The 20,331-nt window shown below is 44.3% G+C and overlaps 1 protein-coding gene and 1 long non-coding RNA gene across 3 annotated transcripts in view; one reads left to right on the top strand and one right to left on the bottom strand.

Annotated features, from left to right (window-relative positions):
• LOC309365273 overlaps positions 1-20,331 on the bottom strand; it is an 89,133-nt gene that overhangs the window by 4,040 nt on the left and 64,762 nt on the right. The gene's annotated exons all lie outside the window — the stretch shown is intronic.
• LOC309364993 (major histocompatibility complex class I-related gene protein-like) overlaps positions 7,389-20,331 on the top strand; it is a 28,191-nt gene continuing 15,248 nt past the window's right edge. For both annotated transcript variants that reach the window (XR_014165908.1, XM_081903067.1), the window contains exons 1-4: positions 7,389-7,549; positions 10,857-11,132; positions 12,563-12,838; positions 13,586-13,873. Coding sequence is in view for 1 of the 2 variants with exons in the window: in XM_081903067.1 (XP_081759193.1) it covers positions 7,471-7,549; positions 10,857-11,132; positions 12,563-12,838; positions 13,586-13,873 (919 nt within the window). In the remaining variant the exon portion in view is untranslated. The remainder of the gene's footprint in view (positions 7,550-10,856; positions 11,133-12,562; positions 12,839-13,585; positions 13,874-20,331) is intronic.

Genomic DNA, 20,331 nt, shown 5'->3' with positions numbered 1-20,331 from the left:
TTTGCAGATATTTTGGCTAAAAGATTAAAAAAGGTGCTAGTAGGAGAAATCCATAAAGATCAAGCTGGCTTTCTCCCGGGCAGACATTTGTCTGACAATATGAGGAACATAATTAACATTTTAGAAAAACTACAAGTGAATATTAATACTAAGGCAGTTCTGATATTTGTGGACGCGGAGAAAGCTTTCGATAATATTTCTTGGAGTTTTATGAAGAAGAATTTACAGGGAATGGGGGTAAGTCAAGGTTTCGAAAATGGTACAGGTGCAATTTACTCAGAACAAAAGGCAAAATTAATTGTGAACAATGTAGTTACAGAAGAGTTTAAGATTGACAAGACTAAGGTACTCTCAAGAATGTACAACTTGCTGTTAAAATGGAACACACAGGATGAAACGGTTAAATCAGCTATGATAAAATGGGCACAGGACATTGGATACAATATCATGTTTGATGACTGGGAAAGGTTATGGACCACCGGTATGAAGTTTACGGCATGTAATGCCTTGAAAGAAAATATTATGAAAATGATATATAGGTGGTACATGACCCCAGTCAAGCTTGCAAAAATATATCACCTGTCTGATAATAAGTGTTGGAAATGTAAGGAAACTGAAGGAACGTTCTTTCACCTCTGGTGGACTTGCCCCAGGGTTAAGGCTTTCTGGGAAATGATATATAATGAGCTGAAAAAGGTATTTAAGTATACCTTTCCTAAGAAACCAGAGGCCTTTCTTTTGGGCATTGTTGGCCAGAGGGTGTTAAAGAAGGACCGAACATTTTTTATGTATGCAACAACAGCAGCAAGGATACTTGTCGCCAAATATTGGAAAACCCAAGATTTGCCCACGCTGGAAGAATGGCAGATGCAACTGATGGACTATATGGAATTAGCAGAAATGACCGGCAGAATCCGAGACCTGGGAGAAGAAGCAGTGGAAGAGGATTGGAAGAAATTTAAGGACTATTTACAAAAATATTGTAAATTATATGAGTGTTAAGAAGGATGCGAGATTGAAAATAACAGGGCACCATTAAGCTAGTTGAAAAGAATATGAGAATAAGTGAATTTTTAGGAGAAAGATAAATTTTGAATAAGATATATTTAAATTAGGTATTTAAGACTTAGATAAAAGTATTCAAAGTTAGGGACATAAGATTGGAAACCTATAGAACAAGATTGGAAACAAGGTGATAAATTGCTGGTTAATGTTGTATAAATTTGGAACGCAGAAGCAAGAGATGTGAGGAAGTCCAAAAAGCGAAGAAAGTACGCTTATTGTTGTTGTTGTTTAGTCGTGTCCAACTCTTCGTGACCCCATGGACCAGAGAACACCAGGCACCTCTGTCCTCCACTGCCTCCCGCAGTTTGGTCAAACTCATGCTGGTAACCTCGAAAATACTATCCAACCATCTCGTCCTCTGTCGCCCCCTTCTCCTTGTGCCCTCCATCTTTCCCAACATCAGGGTCTTTTCCAGGGAGTCTTCTCTTCTCATGAGGTGGCCAAAGTACTGGAGCCTCAGCTTCAGGATCTGTCCTTCCAGTGAGCACTCAGGGTTGATTTCCTTCAGTATGGAGAGGTTTGATCTTCTTGCAGTCCATGGGACTCTCAAGAGTCTCCTCCAGCACCATAATTCAAAAGCATCAATTCTTCGGCGATCAGCCTTCTTTATGGTCCAGCTCTCACTTCCAAGTATGGTTATTATAAGATGTTAATTTTATTTCTGCATCTTTTCTTGTTATGTTTTCTGTTTTTTCTCTTTTTTTTACTGTACTTATAAAATCTTTAATAAATTTTTTAAAAAAAAAAAAGATTGAGAAAGGAACGCGACAAGGTTGCCCAATCTCTCCATTGCTTTTTATATCGGTCCTGGAGGTTTTGCTAAATATGATCAGAAAGGACCAATTGGTTAAAGGTATTCAAGTGGGAGCTAAACAGTATAAACTGAAAGCATTTGCTGATGACTTAGTATTGACTTTACAGGAGCCAGAATCTAGTACCAAAAGGGTACTGGAACTGATTCAAGAATTTGGACAGGTAGCAGGTTTCAAGTTGAACAAAATGAAAACTAAGGTCTTAGAGAAAAAATTAACTGTGAATGAGAGAGAGAAGTTCCAGGAGGAGACAGGATTAACATTGGTTAAGAAAGTGAGATATTTAGGGGTTATCATTTACAGATAGGTAGCCGTGTTGGTCTGCCATAGTCAAAACAAAAAAAAATCCTTCCAGTAGCACCTTAAAGACCAACTAAGTTAGTTCTTGGTATGTGTATCTGAAGAAGTGTGCATGCACACGAAAGCTCATACCAAGAACTAACTTAGTTGGTCTTTAAGGTGCTACTGGAAGGATTTTTTTTTTGTTTTGACTAGGGGTTATCATGACTGCTAAGAATGTGAACTTGTTTAAGGATAACTATGAAAAATGTTGGATTGAAGTGAAAAAGGACTTAGAAATATGGTCAAATTTGAAGTTATCATTGCTAGGTCAAATTGGTGCGATAAAAATGAATGTATTGCCAAGGATGTTGTTCTTGTTTCAAACTTTGCAAATTTTGGACAAGATGGATTGTTTCAAGAAGTGGCAGAGAGATATTTCTAGATTTGTCTGGCAGGGCAAGAAGCCTCGAATAAAATTTAAGATATTAACTGATGCTAAAGAAAGAGGTGGATTTGCCCTGCCAGACCTTAAACTTTACTATGAATCCTGCTGCTTTTTGCTGGCTGAGAGAATGGCTGCTTCTTGAAAACACTGATGTGCTGGACTTAGAAGGTTTCAACAATGTATTTGGTTGGCATGCAAATTTGTGGTATGATAAGGTAAAAGCACATAAAGCGTTTAAAAATCATATTGTTAGAAAAGCACTGTTTAATGTTTGGATAAGATATAAGGACTTGTTAGAAAATAAAACCCCAAGATGGTTGTCACCATTGGAAGCGAAGGCACAGAAAAACTCAATATGGAGGCCAAATGGCCGAAATATTGGGAAATTTTGGAACAAGATGGAGACAGAGTAAAACTGCAGAGCTTTGAAAAATTAAAAAACAAAGTGTGAGATTGGTTCCATTATTATCAAATAATGGAGGCATATAACTTGGACAAAAAAGTTGGCTTTCAGGTGGAAAAATCAAAATTGGAAACAGAATTGTTAGATCCCAAAATTAAGAATTTGTCAAGAATGTATAACTTGCTGTTGAAATGGAACACTCAGGATGAAACGGTGAAATCTGCTATGATTAAATGGGCACAAGAAGTTGGACATAATATTATGATGGCTGACTGGGAACAGTTACGGACCACAGGTATGAAATTTACGGCATGTAATGCTCTAAGAGAGAATTTAATGAAAATGATTTATAGGTGGTACATGACACCAGCCAAGCTTGCAAAAATTTACCATTTGCCCGAAAACAAATGTTGGAAATGTAATGAGACTGAAGGTACATTCTGTCACCTTTGGTGGACATGCCCAAGGATTAAGACATTCTGGGAGATGATTTATAATGAAATGAAAAAGGTATTTAAATATACCTTTCTGAAGAAACCAGAGGCCTTTCTCCTGGGCATGGTCGGCCAATTGGTGTTAAAGAAGGACAGAACTTTCTTTATGTATGCAACAACAGCAGCAAGAATACTCATCGCGAAGTATTGGAAGACACAAGATTTACCCACCCGGGAAGAATGGCAGATTAAGTTGATGGACTATATGGAATTGGCGGAAATGACTGGCAGAATCCGAGACCAGGGAGAAGAGTCGGTGGAAGAAGACTGGAAAAAAATTAAAGATTATTTACAGAAATATTGTAAAATTAATGAGTGTTAGAAAAATGTTGGAATGAAGTTATATGGCTTTAGCAGAAATGTTATAAGGAACTAAGTACAAATAGATTGAGGGGGGGGAAAGGTTAGAATATGTTAAGATAAATTACAGGACAGAAAATAGAGGAAGATGGAAAGGATTTGCTGAAACAGTTAATTGAAGTGGAATACAAAAAGGGAGGCATGAGGAAGTCGATGAAACAAGTGAATGAAAGATAAGATTGAAAATATTGGATGTGTTTTTAATTGTTCTTGTTTTGTTTTGTTAATTCAATGTTTTATGTAGTGTTTTTGTATTTGTATTTTATTATATTGTTTTGTTATATTTTTTTTGTTTCTTTTTGTAATTTTTAAACTTTTAATAAATATTATTTAAAAAGAAAAAAGAAAACAGGCCTCTTTGGGGAGGGGATCATTAAAAAAAAATTAATTACATTTTCAAAAACAGGAACTGAGAGCATATTTAACCCCTCTATCCTCCTCTCGTCCCACTTACAACTTCATACCAAATACAACATGTATACATAAACCATATGACTTTCCTTCCACACTTTTCCTGGTTCCTTTGCTTTTCTACTACTCTACATAATCCACATCTTTTTAATCATCCAGTTTGTTATCTATTAAATACTCTCATCTATTTCAACTGCTGGATTTACATGAGACCTGCTAAGCCATGTCTTTCTCTAGACTGGTTCTTGAAATATTCAGTAAATATCCATTCCTCCTTATATTCCTTATATCTGTTTTCTCTTATCCTGTTCGTCAGACCAGCCAGTTCAGTACTGTACATTCAAACATTTTACACTGCCATTCTTCCTGAGTGGGTTCTATCCTTGTTCTCCACCTTTGTGCCAATAAGGTTCTAACTGTGGCAGTGGCGCATAGTAATAAACTTTTGTTTTTGGGGGACCTCCATTTTTACCATCCCCAAAAGGAAACTCTCAGGTGTTTCTTTTAAAATTCATTTTATATCGTTTCCCAATATTCCTTATTTATTTTACACGACCAACACATGTGAATAAAAGATCCCTCAATTTCATTACACTTCCAACATATTCCTTTTTCTTCTTTAGACATTTTCGCCAATCTGGTGGGTGTTAAATACCATATGTGGGCCATTTTCATCATATAATTTTTTATCACATAACTTGCCATAAAATTCATATTTATTTTCCACAACTTTCCCCATAATTCATGATCGATATTGTGACCCACATCCTGTGCCCACTTAATCCTGCTAAATTTCACAAATTCCTCTTTTGTTTCCCACTCCAGCAGCAGTACATATACATGTACATATTTGATAATACTTTTATATTTGTATCTAATAGGTCTTTGGTAAACTGAGACTTGTTCTGCAAAGCCATTTTTCCTATATATCTTAAACAATTCATTAATGTAATGTACCAGAGTCGGACACGACTAAACGACTAAACAACAACAAAACCTGTAGCTAATTGGTAACCAGATTTCTTAATTCATCGAGATTTCTCAGTTTGGGTTTCACTGTCATTAACCACTGCTTATCCATATTAGTTCTTTTCCTGGTTGTAGCTTCCACTGGGGATATCCACAGTGGTGTTTTTCTTTCTGATAAGTTTTTATACTTTCCCCATACTCTAAATAGGTTTTTTCTGATTATGTGATTTGTAAAAGTTTTATATATTTCTGCTTTTCCATACCATAGGTAGGCATACACCCACTTGCACCGATTCCAAAGCTGTGACATTTGTGGGAACCTTGACCTTTTTTTTGCAACCCGTGACTTGCTTCAACTGGTCCCTTGAAGGATTTCCTAGAAATCACCTGATTTCCACTTCAGCCGGGAAGAAAGCAGCCGGCAGGGGGCAGCGGAGGATCGCAAAAAGGGGAAAGCGAGAAAAGACAACTAGGGAGTGTGGAGAAATGGGGGAGGGTGTCTTGTGGCAGAGAGAGGGAGGACAGGAAACAAACACACACAAACACCAGTGTTAATGAAGGACGAGGACTTTCTCAGCAAAATCTGCCTCCGTTCTTCAATTCCTGTGAGAAATGTCAGTCAAGCAGCCTGAGATGCAGTCCCTTGAGATTCCTTTGCTAGCTTGGCATGAAAACGAAATATAGAATATTGGAACTCGCCAAAGACTGTTTCCTGCACCCTCAGCCATTCATCTTAGAAGTAAAAATGAAAACAAACATTAAAAATAAAAAGGCCTTCATCTGGGACCTGCCCTGGGAATTTCCAACCTGACTCAGAGGTTGCTGGGGGAGGCAGAAGGGGACAAAGTCCCCTGGGAAACAATCCAGCTTGGAACGGAGAAACACACCTTTTCAGATAATACAGAGCATGGTGAAATCACAATAAATAAAACCTCCCCTTCAGTAGTTTCAAGCGCTACTACAGGTTCCACATATTATCTGTAGTGTATTGTTTACTGTGACGGCACCTGCATGCCTATTGCAACACAGCACCTGCCTTTGCTAGACTCATTTTGGGCACCTGCTGAAAGCATTCTTCTTTAGGCAAGCATACCTAGATGCTTAGGAAGTTGAAGTAATTTTAATCTTAATATTTTAGCTTGTATGTTTTTAAGTAGTGGAACGCCCTCCCATCAGATGTCAAGGAAATAAGCAGCTACCCTATCTTTAAAAGACATCTGAAGGCAGCCCTGCTCAGGGAAGTTTTTAATATTTAATGCTGTATTGTTTTTAACACTCGATTGGGAGCCGCCCAGAGTGGCTGGGGAAATTCCGCCAGATGGGTGGGGTATAAATAACAAATTATTATAAAGTAGGGTTGTTAATTTTTCTCGATTTTACTGCTGTGGTGTTTTGTTTTGTGTGTTGTTGTTTTTTTGGGAAAACCACTTTGCAGGTTTAAAAAAAAATAATTTTTAATAATTTTATTAAATAAAGAATAAATATAAATAACACAAGCCAAAACACAATTCATCCTTAGATTGAAGTATCTGTCCATAGTCGCCTACTTGTTATCAGAGGCAGAGAGTCCACATTCCTTTGTAAGAAAATATGAAATAACGTAAAACCATTTTTGCAGGCTTTTTTTTTTTTTTTAATTCAATGTCGGAAAGGGGTGACATGAAATTTTCCTCACTGGGTACCATCTGAGTTTCCTCCGCCTTTGCATCCGAGCAGTTACCAGTCCACACTCCCAGCAGCAACCCACCAACAGACCACCTGCCACATAGAGGCAGCTTAGTCCTCTGGGAATGTTGGACTTGACTGACAGCTTGACAGACTCAGCCCTGGAGTGCATCTCCCTGGGGATCTCGCAGCCCCTCCCCCCAGTTTCAGAGGGGGGGGATTCCCAGACCCCCCTGGAGATGCGGGGACTGAACCTGGGGTCCTCCCCTGCCCCCCCTCCGCCCTCCCTGCAGGTAAAGACAGGAAGAGTTGAGAGGGAGGGAGGGAGGAGGGAGGCGGCGATTCCCAGCGAGGAGCTGCAAGAACTTCCTCGTTCCCTCTCCAGCCTCGCTCGCCACTTGTGCCTTGAATTCTGCCCGGCGACCGGTGCCGCCATTTGCGCGAAGATTTCCGATTGGCGGAATATTTTCCCCTCGCCCAATCCCTGGTTCCGCAGGCGGGGCAGAGAGCGGGTCTCAGGGCGGCGGAGGGAGGAGGAAAAGGGAGCTTCGTTTTGGGGGGGAGATGGGGGTCCTCCCTCTCCGCTGGCCCCCCCTGATCCTGGGAGCGGCTGCCCACCTGCTGCTGCTCCTGGACTGCGCAGGTGAGGACTCTGCTCTGGGCGGGGGGGGGGGGGGAGAAAATAATCCCTTCCCAAACATCTGTTTCCCAGACTTGGCTTGTTTTGTATGCCGCCCGGGGCAGGGGCCGCTTCACTCCTGGGCTGGTGGCTCAAGCAAGATAACATTTGTTTTGCACTTGGGTCCTCTTTATTGAAGAATATGATTATGTAGTGTTGGTTGGTTGGTTTTTTTCTTATATTTGTGATTCCTCCCCCCCCCAAAAAAATATTGTTTGCTTTTATAGTAAATAGTTTTTGTGCTTCTCTAATGGAAAATGTTATGAATATAATACTAGCATTAGTTTAATAGTTGCTTGTTGCATTAGAATTCTCAAAGTAACTTAAAAGTTTTAAGAACTAAAGAGTAAGACCTGTTATTTCTCTCTTGAACCCTCTCGATTTGGGGGGCTGCCCCCTCACTGTGTCTGCTACAGGGCTGGGCAAAGGGTGGTGGAGACCACTGGTTTCTTCAGATTCCTCCTCATTTTGGGGTCTCGCGTGTGACTCATTTTGTGGCTCTTTGTCTCCCGACCACTGAGCAGAACTGCCTGTGTTGTTTAGCCAGATGCCACAATCAGAGGCAGCTTTGCTCTGAGCTCTTGTGGTTTCAAGTGGGGGGAGCCCTCGTCCTAGGAGGGGGGGTCTGGGAAGTGGATCCCATTTGATCTTGCCTGAAAGGAAACTGAGCGGAGGGAAGTAGCAGAGTTGAGACACTATCAAGGCAAGGGCAGAGCTACAGTACCTGCCCTGGCACCTGGAGCAGTGTGGGGCTGGGGCTAGCAGGGCGGGCGGGTGCTGAGTCCCTTCTTTGTGTGCTGTGCCTCCAACCTCGAGAGGTCTGGAGGGTAGCAATGCGAGAACAGGGCCTTCTCTGCACTGGCTCCCTGTCTGGGGGATGCTCTCCCCAGGAAAGTTCACCTGGCGCCTTCATTATACACCTTTAGGCGTCAGGCAGAAATGTTCCTTTTTAACCAGGGGGTTTTTTGGGGGGGTGTTATTGGGTTGTTGTTTTTATTTTGATTGAATATTTTGTGGTTTTAGATTGTGATTTTGTTCTGTGAACCACCCTGAGATCTCTGGGTATATGGTGATATATAAATTCAAGTAATAATAAGGCCCATTTTGCTACCTGAAACAAAACAGGAATTGCTCTACCCCGTTTAGCACTGTGCCCCCCCCCACCTTCCACCAAAGAAATGCCCGTCTCTCCGTCCAGGGGTGTGTGTGTGTGTTGTTCTCCTAGGCAGTCCAGCTCTGGATATGATGCTGAAGCCTCTGCTCAGCTCCCTCCCTTTGTTGGTTAGTTGTTAGTTGTTCCTGTGGAGACTCATTAGGCCCCCTGGTGGCCAGAGCTGGTACAGCCTGTGGGAAAGTGAGCCCTTTGGGGGATAAGGTTCTTCCTTTGCCATGCTCCCTCCCCCTTCCTGTGTTCGATCTCGTGAAGGGTGATACGGAGGAAGGGGGGGGCACCTTCCCTGACCTCCTTCTCCTCCACGGGGGATCGAGGCGATGACCTCGATGGCGCACAGCCCCAGAACCCCTACACTGTTGCACAAGCACCACACTATACCCCTTGACCTTATAAATATTCCTTATTTCCCTATACGGGCGGAATAAGCCCCTCTTTCCTATGCCTTTCCTATGCCTTCCTTTCGCCCTATTCTTAATACGAGTTGACCGTATCAAACTAAACCCTCCATTGACTATAATGGCCGCGCCTCAGCCAATCAGGAGCGTGCATTCCCCTGCAAGAGCTAGCTCAGGGAGCTCTTGCACGCCTCATTTAACCTCCTGACAAGGTGCTGACGGCTCCCTGCTGCGAGAACAATGGAACCGAAACCAGCGACCTTGTAAAACTGTCAAACCCTTGTTACAATGTATCCATTGATTTCCGTTTTCAATATGCAATATCAACTTGACCGGCAAGGGGACCGAAAGCTTTGGAAATTGATATAAAATCAACCAAAGCTCCGATTTTCTTCATTTTGACGCCGTTCTGCTCTGTTTCCTCTTCACTCCATGTTGCTGGCCCCACTTCCATAATCCCCTGAGCGACAAGTCACGTACTCAGGAAGACCCAGGTCACGTACTCAGGAAGACCCTAATCCGGTCGGATCGTTCTGCCAAACCCTTCCTCTGGGCAATGCCAGGTGGCAGACGATGTATATCTGCTCCATTGTCTCGCCATCACCGGTACTCAGGAAATGCTTATCTATGTATATCCCTTACTCTGCATATCTCCCCCCTCCCTTCCTGAAATGTCAATGTGTGTAACCCCGCCTGTTTGTAATGTATTCATGACGTCTTTCATGTAACCCAACCTTCCCATAATGTATTCGTGACGTTTTCCTGCACTGTATTCTGGGACTTGGAGGGAACTTTTAAAAGTTTATGTCGCCCCACTCTCGGGGTTCAATCTCATCTTGAACCTGTTGGCCAATAAACTCGGATCTCCGCATCTTGCTCCGTCTCCGGCTGAACTCATTTCTTCCGCTAGGACCCGCGGACCTAGTCCGACGAGCTGGGTGGCAGGGCAACTCCGCACCCGGAATTTTACCGTAACAAGGGGCAAGTGTGGGGAAAGGGGGTGTGAGGCCACATGTTGAGACCTGACCCCAAAGTGGCATTTGCCCTCCTGCCTCTGCTATCCCTGTGGGGCCTTCTTTCTCAAGTGGGGAGCCCGCTCTGTGAGTGGCAGCTCAGACCATTGAAAGATTGCAACATTGAACCATTTAAACACCGATTCTCAAAAGGGGATGCAGGAAGGATCTCGGAAATTACAGGACAATTAACTTTATATCTTCCTGGAAAACTGGTGGAAAGTGCAGGAAACTGGAATGCATTTAACTTGAAGGATTTCAACTGTATGCTGGAACCATACCAATTATATATGCAGAAGGCAGAGAGCTCTTTTTGTGCAAGGTTTTCCCATTACCAAAAGAGCCTTGAAGCTCTCTGCCTTGCATAAGAGACTCTGGCAGGTTCTCACAGGATCTTGTGGGGCTCTCCTGAATTCCCAGGAGATCTTTCCAAAGCCTCCCAGAGCCCAGAAAGGAAGACCCAGGTCAGACATTGTGTTTATATCTTTTCCTCTTCCAACTCTTAAGATTCTTAGGCTGCCTCTGCTCTGCCTCCTCTGTGTTTAAAGGCAGGTCTACAAACTCCCCCAAACCCTGCTGAACTTTGGATCTCCTGATTCAGGGCTGCTGCCTGTAATACAGCAGGATTAGGCTGCTGCCTTCATCTGCAGGACCCCTAACTCTCTGCCCCCTTTTCTCTTCCTTTCCAGGCTCCACTTCTCACTCCCTGCGCTACTTCTACACAGCCGTGTCTGTGCCTGGCCAGGGGCTGCCCCAGTTCATTTCTGTGGGGTACATGGATGACCAGCCATTTGTTCAGTACGACAGTGACACCCAGGAGTATCTGTCCCTAGTTCCCTGGATGAAGAAGGCGGAGATGGAGGATCCTCAGTACCAGGAAAGGAACAACCGGAACTTTCAGGGCTCTGAGCTGTTGTTCAGGGTGAGTCTGCAGAATCTGCAGAATCGCTACAACCAGAGTGGAGGTGAGTGGAAGTCAGGAGAGGTACAGAATCACATCCCCCCCCCCAATATCCTTCCCTCCAGGGGCCAGAATTGCATGGAAGGGGCTACTTGAAGGAAAGGAAATGGAGGGTGGGGGTCTCTACCCAGGGCAGAAGCTTTTCCCCCTTCCCTTCTGATCAGTTCATAACTGAAGGCGTGGAGGAGGGCAGAGGCTTTGCTCCAGGGGGAAGATCCCATTCAAGGTCCTAATGGGGGCAGGGATGAGGTGGGGTGGGGGACACAGAGAACAAGACTTGGAGGGGAGAGACCCCCCAGTATGACACTGTCTGCATCTGCACATCCTACCAAGGAAATGTCTCCATTGCCTGCCCTTCTTTCCATGCTAGGCTTGAAGGAAGTCTGGGGCTGCCCTGACCCTCCTGACCCTCACAGATACAGAAATGTATGTACAGTTGTACCGCTGGTTGCGTATTTTCGGGATATGAACACTGTTCCAGGATTTCACCGCTCGCGTATGCACAGAAACGCTCTTATTGCGCCACATGCGTGCGCAGAAGTGGCGCCACTGCTTGCAGACTTTTTGGGTTGTGGACGGACCCCCGGAACGAATTAAGAGTGTATCTGGAGGGTCCACTGTAATATGTAATGGGAGAATCAAAATGATCTGTCAAATTTAAGGATTATGGGACTTAAAAATGTTGTTTTAATGTTGTTGTTGTTGTTGTTTTTAAGATTTGGTGGTAGCCCCGTGGGGTGGGTAGGAAGGTGCTGGGACCCGCCATCTTTGACAAGGGCAGTCTGGCTTCTGCTGGGAATGGGGGCCATTTTGAATTGGGGCAAACCCCCCTTGTGGCTTCCCTTTCCCTCCCAGGCCATGAGGAAACTTCTTTTTCTGAAGGCCCTTCCATGACTTCCCTCCTTTTAGGGAAAAGGTCCTTGATATTGAGAAGCTAGAGGGGGAGAGATGAAGGGGAAGAGAAAACCTTCTCTCTTGAAAGGGCCCCCAATGTGTGGGCGTCCACCTTCCATGTTGCCCCTTTCTGGGACTGGGACTGGGGACAGCTGAGGCGTCTCTCCAAAAGGGGCAAGATCCAGAGGAGCAGAGCTGGGGGGAAAGACAGACAGACTGTGACCCTGCAAGGGATGCTCCGGTTGGGCAGGAAAGGAAACCCCAGCCCTCCCCCGCTTCCAGGGAGTTAGGAGAATCCACTAGGAATCGGGGGGGGGGGGGACTTTATAGGCTCAGGATTGTAGTGTTTCCCTCAGTGAACGTATTACAAGGATGAGCCTTCAGAAAGATACAATGCTGGTTGATTCCTCTCCCCCCTGACTGCTGCCTCTTCCCTGAGTCTGAGGCAAATAAATCCTTTTTCCTGGGCACTTTTGCTGATGGGGGGAAGGGGCTGCTCTGACCCCCCTTGACCTCCTGGGCCTCTTCTGGTTCTTCCAGGGATCCGCACCTTTCAGTGGATGTATGGCTGTGAGCTGAGGTCAGACGGGCACAAAGGAGGGTATTACCAGTACGGCTACGACGGGAGGGACTTCATCGCCTTCGACAAGGAGACCCTCACTTCGACAGCAGCTGATACAGAGGCCCAAGCGAGCAAGAGGAAGTGGGATGCTAACATGGCCGGGAACCAGTACCGGAAAGCCTACCTGGAGGAGGAATGCATTGAGTGGCTGCAGAAATACCTGGACTATGGGAAGGAGACTCTGCTGAGGACAGGTGAGGGGGGGCAGTGGGGAGGGGGACTCAGTGGGGCAGTATCCCTTCAAGCTCCCCTCTGCCACTTAACAGTCTTCCTTTCTGGACCAAACAGCAAACACTCTTCTTGCTGGGGGCGGCAGAAAAAAGTTTGGGACTCTGTGAGGAGAAAAGGGGTCACTTCAGAGTATGATGGGGGGGGGGAGATGCTTGGGGAGAGGGAGCACAAAGAAACATCAGGGAAGTGACCAAGAAAGCAAAATGTGTTTTAAATAAATTAAAACAAAAACAAAATTAAAATAGACAGATTGGAGGGGAAAACAGAAAACCTTTTGGCTTTACACTGGGGTTTGTTCACTAACTATGGAGATGGAAAGTCCAAGAGAGCAGTGAGTCCAGCATTTCTTCCCCCTCAAGAGAGGAACCAGGATCAGCCTGAGCTGCCCTCAGTTCATGACTTGCAACTTGGAAGGATCTGGAAGAGTTAGAGCTTTGCAAGATGACAAATTAATTTAATTTTTACCCAGCCCTCCATCCCAAAGGAGTCTGCTTTGGCAAGCAAAGGATAAAACATCTACAAACAGTTCCAGCATAGACACTGACTGGGGAAGATGCCAAAGGAGGTTGAGGAATCCCATTTATACTCAGTTCTTTTTAATTTCTGCAGATGTGAGATTCTGACTAGGTTGCCCCTTGGGTCCCTGTTCCTCCAGGCTCCCGTTGTGGATGTCTATCATTAACCCCAATTAATGATTGCCCTTTTTGCAGAGGCTCCGGTGGTGAAGGTGACCAGGAAGGCAGACTATGACGGCCTGGAGACCCTTGTTTGCCAAGTCCACGGCTTCTACCCCAAGGAGATTGAGGCCAACTGGGTGAAGGACGGGGAGGTCTGGCAGGAGGGCACCCTCCGAGGATTGGTCGCCCCCAACTCGGACGGGACCTACTATCTCTTGCTCAGTGTCCAGATCGACCCCGAGGAGAGGGAGCGCTTCCGGTGCCGCGTGGAGCATGACAGCCTGGAGAAGCCTCTGGACGTGGCCTGGGAGAAGGAGCCTGGTGAGAGACAGACAGACAGACAGGAGGGGAAGGGGTGGGCTCTGGGAGGGGGATTTCCACCCAACTCCTCAGATGGGGAACCCCAGTTGTGTCTCTGGAGGGAAGCAGCTGAATCAGAATCGGTAGATTTCGACAGAGATGCAGCCTTTTCTTGCAAGTGTCTCATAGGCCTGGAACTCAAATTGGATGTCGTAGGTAAAAACTGGCTGTCACCTTTTTGCCTCTAAGCCCATGTAGTTGTGATGTCACAGAATGTGGGCAGATGTGTTATTTCTTCAAAATCAAATGCCCTCCTCCACATGGCTGACTTACTCACACACACTCCCTGCAACTGAAAAAGGGGCAGTGAACTTAAAAGAGGGAGCCCCGGACTGACTGTACTTCACAGTGAAAAAGATTCTCACTCGCTCCTCCTCACACTCGTTCCCAGCTAGAAAAACTGATACTCATCTCCACTCAGCCCAAACACCCTCACACCGCTGGGAAGAGCAAGCAGGAATTTTAATAACAACGCTCGTCTCTCACACACCGCCAGGAAAGCTGTGCCTGCAGGAACCAAAGCAGAATGTCTAAGAGCAAGACTCCCTTTTCCCCAGCAGGAGCCCATGAACGCACATCCCCACCCACACCCCAGACTCCCCTTCTCACAGGCAGGCAAGCGAGCATTATGGAAGCGGCCCTTGAGCCAAAGACTCACCCAGGCAGGGCAGAGGGGACCAGGGCTCACTCACTAGCGCTACGGACGTCAGAGATTCTACACAAACAAAAAAACCTGGAGATTTTGCCTCATTAAAAAAATTGGTTTGGACAGACATTTTAAGTTTGAAAAAGAAGACATGTCCAGGAAAAACCTGACAAATGGCAACCCTACACAAGATGCTTTTTCCTAAGGGTTTACCGTATTTTTCGCACCATAGGGCACACCTAGTTTTTAGAGGAGGAAAATACGGGAAAAAATATTCTGAATCAAATGTTGCACTAAACTATTTAAAGCAGCAAAGCGGGCGGCTCCTGTCCACTTTGCTGCTTTAAATCGAGCCTCAGAGGGGGGTAGGAAGGGGAACCATGGCTTATCTAAGTCCAGTTAATAACGCTGAGCCTGACTTATGGCCATCGAGATTAGCCTGGCCGTGTCAGTGGAAATCTGGGGAGGCTGAGGTGGACTTTCCAGTGGTCAAAGTGTGGTTGTGTCTTCCTGCCCGGCATCTATTTCCTGCCCTCTTTCCCCCCTGCACCCCTGCACCCTGCTTCGAGGGAAGGAAGCGGAGCCATGGATCCTCTGCTCGCAACTGCAGTGGATTCCCTCTACTTTGAAGCAGGAAAGTGGGAGAGGAGCTGCTTACACGAGTGTACGCTGCTCCCCTCCCACTTTCCTGCTTCAAAGCAATCATGGAGGAGGGAATCCGCTGCAGCCTCGAGCAGCGGAGGATCCATGGTCCCCTTCCTTCCCTCCTCCGTAGTTGCTTTGAAGCAGGAAAGTGGGAGAGGAGCTGCTTACACGAGGGAATCCGCTCGCCTTAATGTCACAGGGAAAATCCTTCGCCTGAACTGGGTGCGCGCTCCACCGGAAGTCCATCTGGCAATGAAGTTTAGTTTGCCTAGCACACTTCTGTACAGTGTAGTGTCAGAAAATGCTTCTTCAGTGTCATCTACCTGATAACCTGTTGTCATCGGTGTGTCTACAGGGTTAGCATCCATCAGGTTTCGTTTGCTTAACACATCAGCAATTTTCCGTGACTGGTGTACTAGAATGTTACCATCTTGGTCCCTCTCTATTTCCAGAGATAGGTTGTTGTTTACCTCACCAAGATCTTTCATGTCAAAGTGCTCTTTCAGTTGAGCTAGGGCGTTATTGTACATTGTGACATATTTCCAAAAGAACAAAATAATATCATCAACATAAAACAAGCAATACAGCTTTTTTTGCCCCTCCTCTTTGACAAATACACATGGATCAGCTTTCCCTTGCTGAATTAATTGCTTTAAGGCTGGACTTTGAACTTTTATTTTTTATTTTTTTTTATTTTTAATATAATTTTTATTAGGTTTATAATATTCAAAATTCAAATTGCAAATACATGTTTCCATAAATCTAATGGACTCCCCCCATCTTCCGATCACTGCATTCTCTGTATATCCAAAACCTCAGCAATTTGTTGACTTATCTTAAACATAATAATATATCTTCCATTTTATCGTGATATCTGGTCTCTGAACATTTCAATCCAAATCCATTAATTTTTAGTTTCAACACAATAAAATTATTTCATTACACCACTTCTGTCTTGTTGTGCCTTATTTACCAATTCAAAAATTTACCGATACTAAAGCTGTACTTTCCTAGAGAGGAGCATTTTTTAACATTCATACAACTTATGATACTTTTTCAAATAGTCCTTAAATTTTTCCCAAACTTCCTCCGTTTCTTCTTCTCCCGAGTCTCGAATTCTGCCAGTCATTTCAGCCAGTTCCATATAGTCCATCAGCTGCGTCTGCCATTCTTCCAATGTGGGTAGATTTTGTGTCTTCCAGTGCTTTGCCATCAAGATCCTTGCTGCTGTAGTAGCGTACATAAAGAAAGTTCTATCTTTCTTGGCCACCCTCTGGTCTACCATGCCCAGGAGGAAGGCCTCCGGTTTCTTGGGTACGGTAAATCTAAGCACCTTTTTTAGTTCATTATGTATCATCTCCCAGAAGGCCTTCACCTTCGGGCAGGTCCACCAGAGGTGTAGAAATGTCCCTTCCTCTTCTTTACATTTCCAACATTTATTATCAGACAGGTGATATATCTTTGCAAGCTTGACTGGGGTCATGTACCACCGGTATGTCATTTTCATAATATTTTCCTTCAAGGCACTACATGCCGTGAATTTCATTCCGGTGTTCCATAACCTTTCCCAGTCTTCAAACATAATGTTATGCCCCAAGTCCTGCGCCCACTTTATCATGGAGGATTTAACAATCTCATCCTGTGTATTCCATTTAAGCAGCAAGTTGTACATTCTCGAAATTAGCTTAGATTTTGGCTCAAGCAACTCTGTCTCTAGTTTCGATTTTTCCTCCTGGAAACCCACTTTTTTGTCCGCTTTAAAAACTTCCTGAATTTGAGCATAATGCAACCAATCTCGCACCTTGTTTTTTAACTTTTCCATACTCTGCAACCTCCATTTATCTCCAATTTTTTCAATTATTTCCCAATATTTAGGCCAGTGGGCCTCCATATTGAGTCTTTTACGTGCTTTGGCCTCCATCGGTGAGAGCCACCTCGGAGTTTTACTCTCCAATAAGTCTTTATATTTTGACCAGACCATAAAAATTGCCCTTCTGACAATATGGTTTTTGAACAATTTATGAACTTTAACCTTGTCATACCACAAATATGCATGCCACCCAAAAGCATTATCAAATCCCTCCAGGTCGAGGACATCGGTGTTCTCCAACAAAATCCAATCCTTCAACCAGCAGAGGGCTGAAGATTCATAATATAACTTCAAGTCCGGCAGGGCAAACCCCCCTCTTTCTTTCGCATCTGTTAGTATTTTAAACTTTATTCGGGGCTTTTTGCCCTGCCAGACAAATTTAGACATATCCCTCTGCCATTTTCCAAAACATTCCACCTTATCCACGATCTGGAGGGCCTGAAACAAAAATAGCATTTTCGGCAATACATTCATCTTTATAGCAGCTATTCTGCCCAACAAGGAAAGTTTCAGTCTTGACCATGTTTCCAAGTCTCTTTTGATCTCTGACCAACATTTCTCATAATTGTCCTTAAACAAATTCAAATTTTTGGAGGTCAGGTACACCCCTAAGTACTTTACTTTTTTAACCACATTTAGTTCTGTTTCTTTTCTGAACTCCTCTATTTCAGTAGTTGTCAAGTTTTTTGCTAAAACTTTAGTTTTTTGTTTATTCAGCTTGAATCCCGCCACCCGACCAAAGTCAGAAATTAATTCTAACGCTCTTTTAGTACTAGAGGCTGGCTCCTGTAATGTTAATACCAAGTCATCTGCAAATGCTTTCAGTTTATATTGTTTCTCTCCGACCACAATTCCCTGTGCCAACCGGTCATTTCTAATCATGTTCAATAGCACCTCCAGGACTGAAATAAACAGCAGAGGAGATAGAGGGCACCCCTGTCGTGTCCCTTTTTCAATTTTGAACTCCTCTGTCACCACGTTGTTTACTATCAATTTAGCTTTTTGTTCTGAATAAATTGCTTCTATTCCATTTTCAAACCCCCGCCCTACTCCCATCCTTTCCAAATTTTTCTTCATAAACATCCAAGAAATGTTGTCAAAGGCTTTCTCCGCATCAATAAAGATCAACACCGCTCTTGTATTTGAGTTAGTCTGTAAAAATTCCAAAATGTCAATGATGTTTCTTGTGTTGTCAAATAAATGTCTGCCTGGGAGAAAGCCTGCTTGGTCCTTATGAATCACTTCATTTAATACTTTCTTAAACCTGCTTGCCAAAATGTCTGCAAAGATTTTGTAATCCACATTTAGGAGTGAGATAGGACGGTAGTTTTTAAGTTGAGTTTTTTCAGTTTCTGATTTTGGTATCAACGTGATGAAAGCTTCTTTCCACGTTTCCGGTGCCTTCCTCCCCTCCATAATCTGGTTACAAACTTCCAACAATGGTTGTATCAATGAATCCTTCAATGCCTTGTAATATTTGGAAGTAAGTCCATCAGGTCCCGGAGACTTGCCCAGTTGGAGGTTCTGAATGGCGCATTCAATTTCTTGGATTGTAATATTACAGTTCAGGGTTGCTCTCATTTCCTGGGGTATTTTATGTAATCCATTAGTTGTGACAAATTGGTCCACCTCCGAGCCTTTTTGTGGCCTTTGTGAATAAAGTTCTTTGAAATATCTCTGGAAACACTTTCTAATTTCCTCGGGTTTCTGAACCATTCTCCCTTCAATCTCTAGATTTGTAACTGTGTTAAGCTTTTGTCTCTTTTTCAACTGCCAAGCCAACAACTTCCCGCACTTATTAGCAGATTCAAAGGATCTTTGTTTCATTTGTTTAATTTTCCATTCCACCTCTTGATTTATCAGTTTCGAATATTGTGCCTGGAAAAACTTCACTTCTCTCAATACTTCCTTTGATTTAGGCCTGGATCTCAGTTTTTTCTCTCCTTCTCTTATTTTCTCCAAAATCTTCTCCTTCTTTTCATTCCAGAGCCTTTTTTTAATCGTGTTCTGCTGTATTAGAAACCCTCTCATAACTGCTTTACTTGCATCCCAGATTGTTCTTTTTTCCACATTTGTCTTTAAGTTTATTTCAAAATAATCCTTTAAAACTTTTTGGGCCTTCTTAACAATCTCCTGATCTCTTAACAAAGCGTCGTTCATTCTCCATCTGAAAGATCCGGTTGTATTTAATCTCAATTCCATTCTCAAAGCATTGTGGTCGGAGCAGGTTTTTGGGCAGATTTCCACTTTTCTGGTCTTAGGTGCCAGCCCTCTAGTTATCCATATTTGGTCGATTCGCGTCCATGTCATGTGGGCCTCAGAAAAGAAAGTTCCTTCTTTCCCTAGAGGGTTCTTGATCCTCCATATATCAATCAAATCCAAATTGTCAGTCATTTCGAAAAAGGTTTTTGGTAGTGTCAGGGAACTGACATCTAAAGCGCCGCAGGTGCAAAGGCTCCCTGAGGTTGAGAGAGCAGTAGCAGCGGAAGAGGGAACCAGTAGAGGGCGAGCAAGAACTCCAAGGGAAAGTGAGTCGGAGGGATGGCTCAGAGACGCTTCAAGCGAAACCAGTGGGGAGGTCTCAGGACCTCCTATAGGGACACCCACACCTCGACGGAAACTGTCACGCCGAGAGGCCAGACGACGTGTTTCCGTTAAGGAGCTTTTATGTTGGAAACGTTTCCGAAAGCAGCCACTTTCGGATTCTACTAGTGATTGACGCAGCCATGCTGGAGGGGCTCCGTCACAGGCAGAGGTTTGAAAACCTGATCAAACTCTGAGGGACTTGCATTTTACGCACAAGCAGCTCATCGTCCCATCACAGCAATCCGAAAGTCACCGAAAGCCAGCTTGTGCAGAGAGAAGCATCATGAGCAACCCAGCCGGAACCGGGGGTGCAGGAGCAGCTGGAGGGGGTCCAAGCCTGGAAGAAAGGTACAGAGCGTTGGAGATCCAGTTGGCGCTGCAAACGGCGAGGCTTGAGGAGAGGAGGGCTCAGGATGCAGAAAAGGGAAAGGAGAAAACCACCCCGCTCGCCAGAAAGGTACCAGGATTGGTGCAGAAATTCGGGGGGGATCCCAGGAACTATCATGCCTTTAGAACAGAGATGCAATACGCTCTAAACTTGCAGTTTGATGACTTCCCCGACGAGGAATCGCGAGTGGCGTATGTGATTGGCCATCTCGAATCCGGGGCGAAAGATTGGGTTAGACCCCTGATGGCAGCGAATAATGAGATCTTAAAGGACACGAGGAAGTT

Source organism: Podarcis melisellensis (assembly GCF_964234715.1).
Source record: "Podarcis melisellensis genome assembly, chromosome: 2".
NCBI lineage: Eukaryota > Metazoa > Chordata > Lepidosauria > Squamata > Lacertidae > Podarcis > Podarcis melisellensis.
The sequence above is the reverse complement of the archived record's forward strand: the minus strand, read 5'-3'. Positions and strand labels throughout refer to the sequence as shown.